Source organism: Centruroides sculpturatus, unplaced genomic scaffold, assembly GCF_000671375.1.
Source record: "Centruroides sculpturatus isolate CEXI.00-Female unplaced genomic scaffold, Cexi_2.0 scaffold7, whole genome shotgun sequence".
In the NCBI taxonomy this organism is placed as follows: domain Eukaryota; kingdom Metazoa; phylum Arthropoda; class Arachnida; order Scorpiones; family Buthidae; genus Centruroides; species Centruroides sculpturatus.
Genome location: NW_019384510.1, coordinates 495,379 through 502,654, shown reverse-complemented (window position 1 = coordinate 502,654; position 7,276 = coordinate 495,379). Strand labels below are relative to the sequence as shown.

At 36.9% G+C, this 7,276-nt stretch overlaps 1 protein-coding gene across 1 annotated transcript; it reads right to left on the bottom strand.

Annotated features, from left to right (window-relative positions):
* Positions 1–2,991: 2,991 nt before the first annotated feature.
* Positions 2,992–5,920, bottom strand: LOC111622362 (four and a half LIM domains protein 2-like). Its single transcript, XM_023364719.1, has 9 exons — positions 5,767–5,920; positions 5,189–5,274; positions 4,941–5,121; positions 4,638–4,871; positions 4,351–4,566; positions 4,080–4,280; positions 3,848–4,022; positions 3,406–3,762; positions 2,992–3,321 (listed from the first exon to the last, which is right to left on the bottom strand). Exons 1-9 carry the CDS (start codon positions 5,791–5,793, stop codon positions 3,161–3,163), a joined length of 1,638 nt encoding a protein of 545 aa, XP_023220487.1. The 5' UTR covers positions 5,794–5,920; the 3' UTR covers positions 2,992–3,160.
* Positions 5,921–7,276: the final 1,356 nt, after the last annotated feature.

Below are 7,276 nucleotides of genomic sequence, written 5' to 3'. Positions count from 1 at the left end.
GATAAGATACTAATGGTCTCAAAAATTGCTATTTATAACATATAAACTATGAACTCGATATACAAAAGTATAAAATTCATTTAGCCTAAATTAATCAGTTGTCGAATATTTGTTTATTTTTTAAAGTAATTTGTGGTAATTGTATGAAATTGTGGGATGGCGGGATTTCTGGGTAATAACGCGGGAGAAGGGCTTCTGTTTTTAAATCATGACATTCATGCCGAAACCGGGATGGATGGCCACCCTGTCTGCGACCCCATTTTATAAGTTTTTACGACTCCTCTTATAATATATATGGTACAAAACAGACCGCTTAATGGGCATAATCTAAAATTAACTTTTTTTCATACAATTTCAACATATCACACATTAAATTAACAGATATGTAACACTGCGACGGCCCATTAGTTGGAGTCGATCAAGTGATAGGTACTGTACAGCCGGTCTCCTCTAATTGGTAAACTTTTTGCGACGTCATTGCGGCTCGACTCTCGAACTCTCTCGTTTCCTTCCTAGACGCGAGGTGAGTAAGGTGTACGCGTTTTTGATCCCGTGTCTTTGTTCTTACGTCGAACAATAAATTTTATTACTGTGCATATCTTGTGTGAATTCCTCAGACGACATTGTTAGCGGTCTCGGATATACGTACAATATCGCTACAAACACATTATATACCTTATTTATTTCATAAGGTAAATCTTTGCCACTGTCTAAAATGTTTATCAATTCCCATGTGGTCGCCGCTCCCAATGAAACACTACACTGTCAAAAAAAGCCTCTGTTGTAGACAGCTCACTAGATGGAAATTTCTCTAATAGAATATATTACAATGGTATCTATATTTTGTACAAGTAGAAGCATAATAGCATTTTGACATAACGTTTATTTGTACAAATTTTCTTTACACATCAATTTGAACATTTTATTAGCCGGTATAAAAGTATAGCAGTCTTGAAAAGTCTGAAAAAGGTGTGCCATATAATCGGAATATACAGTAGTAGCCAATTTAAGTAAAACTTTAGAAATTCTAGGAGCTCTCCAGCAGAGAAAAAAGACACAAAGAGTGAATGAGAAGGCAATACGTTCAAAAATTGCGATTGCTATCTTCATTTTTTTCAATAATTAACGGTTAGACGACCAGATGGCCAAACGGTCAAGGTGTCAGCCTGCCGCTCTGGGGGACCAGGAATCGAAAAATCCCCAGGAATTTTTCGGGGATGGTCCGTCCGGATATGTCAGGCCCCGTCCCTCACCACCCGGCCGCCCCATTATGGGCCTAGCCAAACCCATAATGTACTTGCTAAAAGAGGCCCTTTAGTGCCCGCAGGGCGGAAAGAGTTAAGTAATAATAATAATAATTAATGGTTATTTTGGGAGTTAGTCTTTCTGAAATAACAAAATCCCATTATAGTACATCGTACGATACCTAAAACACTCGTACAAATCGTACATATAGGTGCCAACCGAAATTTTTGGGAGTATGTTATTTGGTATCTTTTAAATATTGAGAAAACCTTTTTAAATAATCAAACATTCACACATATACACTTTTTAAATTCACATACACACACTTTAGAAACCTGGTAAATTCTTTACGAAACAAGAATATATAAAAAGACGTTGAGTATCTATTTATAAGTGATCCCTAGGTTACTTGCGGGGGAAAAAAGTGTCGTTGACGTGCGATGGTTGGAACGTGTCTCAAGGGTTGCACCCCTGGACTAAGCTCTGACCAGGATCACGATTACTAGATTATAAGGTTGGAGAACTCCCATAAGAGATGTGTCGAAAAAGAGTCTAGAGAAAAATTTTGCCACCAGGATTGGCACTGCCAGCAAGTTAGGCCACGTTGATTACTGCTGTAGCAGGTTTATATGTAAAGGATCGCATGAATATAGTGGTATTGGACACAGAGATTCACACTGACACGGATTGACAGTAATATTCACATTCAATAAAACAATAAAGCTATGCTTATTGTTTTATTATAGTCCAGATTCGTGGTTTTTAATCTTTTTGAAGTCGGGGAACGCTAAACTTTGACATTTTGACAATAGGGTGACCGGGTGGTGAGGGACGAGGTCCCGACATATCGGGACGGACCACCCCCGAAAAATTCTTGGGGATTTATCGACCCGTCCGAATTCGAACACGGGTCCCCCAGACTGATGGATTGCCACCTCGACCGCTCGGCCATCTTCCAGCAGATACTCTGACCTCATATACTGTATTTTTATAAGTTGCGCTTTGCATAATATAGTTTAACAGAATTGCTATTGCTTAATGTATCCTTCTGATAATTATATAACGCGCATTTTCCTGTCATATTTTGACATGTCTATAGTTTAGCTTCGTTTAGTTTTGATGGGATACGGTAACGTAGCATGTAAGCTATCTGCCAAAGGGAATGCCTAACGGGAGAGCTTTTTATAAGAAACTAACCACTATTTCGATGTCAGACAAATGAAGGAAATCCGGAAAACTCTATGCGGCCAGCCCAATGGTCAAGCGTGAACTCACGACCGGTTCAATGGTTTATGCACTCGGTCATTGGTGGGTTCACGGTTTTCATAACTGACTCATAAACATAAAATAAAAGTTAAAAAATTTTAAGATATTTTGTTATATTGTATATTTAGCTATTAAAAGATGTAGTCGAAAATTTTAGACTATAATGAAAAGTAAAACAAAAAGAGTTTATTAGAGAGGTTGCGGCCGACGTTTTCAACGCGAAAACGTGTACGTCGGACGTTCAGCGCCGCTTTCCTGAAGGCCTAGAAGTTTGGCAATGGTGTTTGGAATGTCGAGTGTGATTCCATTGACTATCCAAACACCATTGTCAAACTTCTAGGCTTATAGGAAAGCGGCGCTGAACGTCCAACGTACACGTTTTCGCATTGAAAACGTCGGCCGCAACCTCTCTATTAATAGTAAAATTTTGCAGTTTATTTTTTGTAAATTATTTACTTATTTATTTATTTATTTTGCAAGATTATTTTAAAAATTTTATCAGCTACAAATTAAATTAGAGTAAAAAAAATTTTGTTATGCCAAAATAAATAAACTTTAGAAAATTGAGCTTCTGAAATTTCTTCCCAATTCAGTTGAATTTTGTATAATTTGTTGTTAAATTGTCTATTTTAGAATTAATCCAATTAATTTATACGGGGAACTTTTGTTTGGTGCATTCGGGACATAGGATATCAGATCCATCGAAGATGAAGCCTTTTCCAACCATTGATCTCTTACACATGACGCACAGAAAACAATCGTTGTGCCAATTTCGATCTTCAAAAGATATAAAGCGTGTTCCTCCGATGCCTAGAAGATAAGTAGATTTGATACTTCACTTACGATAATTATGATTACTGTATTAATCTACTAACACGAATTAGAGAAACCGACCTGTAATAGGTCTGTTGCAAGCGTGGCATCTCTTAGCAAATAATTCTCCGAAACATTCGGCACAGTATGGTTTTTCGTCTTTTGAAGTAAAACGCTCTCCAGCGAGACAAGCTTGGCAATTTACGCAACAAAAACATTCCCGATGCCACGGTTCGTTGCGATATGTGACACCACCTGTAGTTATTATTTGGTTGCATTTGATGCAACGAGTAGAAAACTTCTGCTCGTAGCATGTAGTGCAATAAATATCATTATCTCTGGGAATAAAGCTTTTAGTTCCAATAGGATTTTTGCAAACGACGCAACAGAAACATTGTTCATGCCACTGTTTGCCCTTATACTCCATCTTCTTTGTACCTGTAACAATGATTAAATTTTATGAGCCTAATTATGTTACTAATAGCAAACTGTTAACGATTACAAATTAGCAATATTTTTTTACCTGCACGAAAAATTTCTCCACATCTATCGCATCTGGTAGCAAAAGCAGCATCGTAACAACTTGTGCAATAAACTTTATCAGCTTTTGAACCGAAAGGTTTGTTTATCAATGAATTATGGCACTTGCTGCATAAAAAGCAAGCTTCGTGCCAATGTTTGCCCTTATAAGAAAGATCCTGGAAAAAATGTTACTTAATTACAAATTTTTGGAAAAAAAATTGCGATGATTTTACCTTCGAATCTACACCAATGGAACGCCCACACTCGTCACAGGTGTTGGAGAACAATCTCTCGTAGCAACGAACGCAATAGGGATGCTCGTCACGCAATACATATCGTTGTCCTGTCAGAGAATCGTCACATTTCCAGCAGCAGAAATGAGTAGTGTGCCAATCTTTGGACATGGCTTTGGTGTATTCTCCGGCAAAGATTAACTAAAATTTAATGGCAAAAAATTATTTTGATATTCTGGATTCATGATAAAGCTTATAAAAAATTGATAACCTCATCGCAGGCTGCACATCGAGGTCGGATCTGTTCTGCATAATGACGTTCGCAATATATTTTTTTATCCTTTACGCAGCAAGCCAAATCCACCAACAGCTCTTTACAAACAAAACAGACGAAACAAGCCGGATGGAAAGGATATCTCTCACCTAATCTAGGCACAATCACTGCTATATCTCCAGAAATCATGCTTCCTTCACATTGATAGCATTCCTTAAAAACAATAATAATATTTTTATAGTAAAAAATAAAAAGATTTTAAAACAAATACTATTTATTCTCACAAATGTCTGCTCCGAAATGCTTTTGACATAGGCAATATCGAGTGCAGTTCTCTGTCGTTCGTTGACGAAATCTGCATATTGTTGTTGATATTCCTTTCCTAAAAATTTGCAATAATGCGGAGAAAAATCTTGCTTGGGTAGTTGAGAGATGAGTTGTTTTTCACGATATTTCTCCCCAGGAGTTCTGAGCCGAGGTACTTTTTGAGAAGGAATTTGAACAAAGTATTCTTGGATCTATAATTTTAAAAGATGTTTAATGATATAAAATCATATTTTTTTAATAGCCAAAAACTAGAAATTTACTTTATCCTTAGATAAATCAGATGGCATCCAGGCGTATCCTTCTTCCAAGGCATTCCGTTTAAATGACGATTTGTTCGATTGTCGTGGATCTTTCAGACCTATTATATCTCGGACGTTCACAATATCATTATAATAGATATCATGACATTCACGTTCGCATTTACAGTTATCGCATACAGTTCTATAAGAAACGTTATTATTCATAATATCTGTATAATTACACAAAGATTGCAACAATAATACTGCACCTCCATGGATGTGGTTTGAATCCTACGCAATTATTTTTGCAGTCTAAGCATCGTTGTCCCTCATCTATTTCTTGAATTAACACATCCTTCGAAAATAAGATAATAGCAAAAACTTATATATAAATAACAAACCAGCAGTTTTTCATGAATTATTGACAAAAATCTCACAAATCCCAATTTAAATATCATTAATATAAATAGTTGACAGTCGGATGACCGAGCAGTCAAGGTTGCAGCTTATTGCTCTGGGACACCCGGGGTCGAATCCGAACGGGTCGAAAAATCCCCAGGAATTTTTCGGGGGGTGATCCGTTCGGATATGTCGGGCTCCTTCACCACCCGGCAGCCCCGTTGTGGGCCTGGCCGAACCCATAATGGGCTTGCAAAATAAGGCCCTCTTAGTGCCCACAGGGCGGAGAGTTAAAAAAAAAAAAAAAACGGTCGTCCCATTGTGGGCCTGGTCGAACTCATAATGGGCTTGCCAAAAGAAGCTCTCTTATTGCTCACAGGGGGAAAAGAGTTAGAAAAAAATTATATATAAACATTTACGGAATTAGAGTTAAAAAAATGAAGCCTACCGAGATTCTATCATCCCTTCTCTCCATTATCCTTAATCTGCTTATTTAACAAAAACTTCACTTTTATATTCGAACAAAAGAATACCCACTAAAAGTTTTTTATTGTTTTCTGGTTGTTATTGCACGCAGTGTTATTTGTTAATTGTTATATTGATATATTGATATTTCAATCAATGACGTGCTTAACAATGAAAAGTTCGAAATTCATTATAACTGTAAAGTAAGCGTTAAAAAATATCATACTCTAATTTTAGTAATTTCCCAACTTTATTCGTGTAACAGAAACGTACTCAGCAAAAAAGAACTAATTAAGTAACTAAACACCTTAATAGTTGCTGAGGGGGTTTATTAAAAACGAACGTTTTCGATCTATTCAATAGATCATCTTCAGGTTAATGTGGTATTGTGGTTACAGATCATATTACAGTTTATGAGCTACTTTTAAGCTTTTTAATGGCAAACTTCCAAGCCGACGGTAGACCCTCCACATCTCTAACGTTTATATATCCTTCATCAAGCTTGTTCCTGTATATTTCCATTTTTTCGGCAGTTTTCGCTAAAGTTGGAGAGTGCACTTGTCTGATGATTTCCACTTCCTCCCATCCAACTACGAATCCTTGGGCTTGAGCCATCTGTGCCAATATAATGTTAGATCCTTTCCTAACAACATATTTATGCTCTCTGATCCTTACCCCGAGGCTTCTCGTTGTAACTCCTATGTAATCCTTTTTTAACCGTAACTGCTGGTTCTCATACGGGATCCTATAAACTCCTGCTTTATCATCCTTAAGTTTATAGGATCCCGTATGAGAACCAGCAGTTACGGTTAAAAAAGGATTACATGGGATCGAATCCAGACGGGTCGAACAATCGCCAGGAAATTTTCGGGGGGTGATCTGTTCGGATAATTCGGGTCCCGTCCCTCACCCTCACCACCTGGTCGCTCCATTGTGAACCTGGCCGAATCCATAATGGGCTTGCAAAAAAAGAGGATCTCTTAGTTCCCACAGGGCAGAAAGAGTTAAAAAAAAAACCCCAACTCCTCCTAATTAGAAATATAGCACATACAAATGTTTAACGTTGTTTTGAATTTTGAATCACTACAGTACTATGAAATCTCTCAGTTAAGGCGTCTAAATTATAGGAAGAGTAAACATGTTACCGCTAAAGCTCGAAATCCGTTAATGTGCGCATTACCTAGCTAATCTGCAGATTAACTAGGGTGATCCGTTAAAGCTGCTAAAATTATTCCATTTCTCAAATTACCTAGGTAATCTTCAGATTATCTAGGTAATCTGCGAATTACCTACTAGGCACTCGGTAAAGTTAAAATAAGATCTTTGCTGGAACAACAGCAACGTTTCTGTACGCTTAAATTAACATAATGTTCTTTATTTAATTTTCAATATCTAAAGAATCAAGTTAATACAATCAACAAATTAGTTGATTGAATCAATCATCAATCAATTAAAAAAACTTTAATACAAAAATCAAACGGTTTAAAATATTA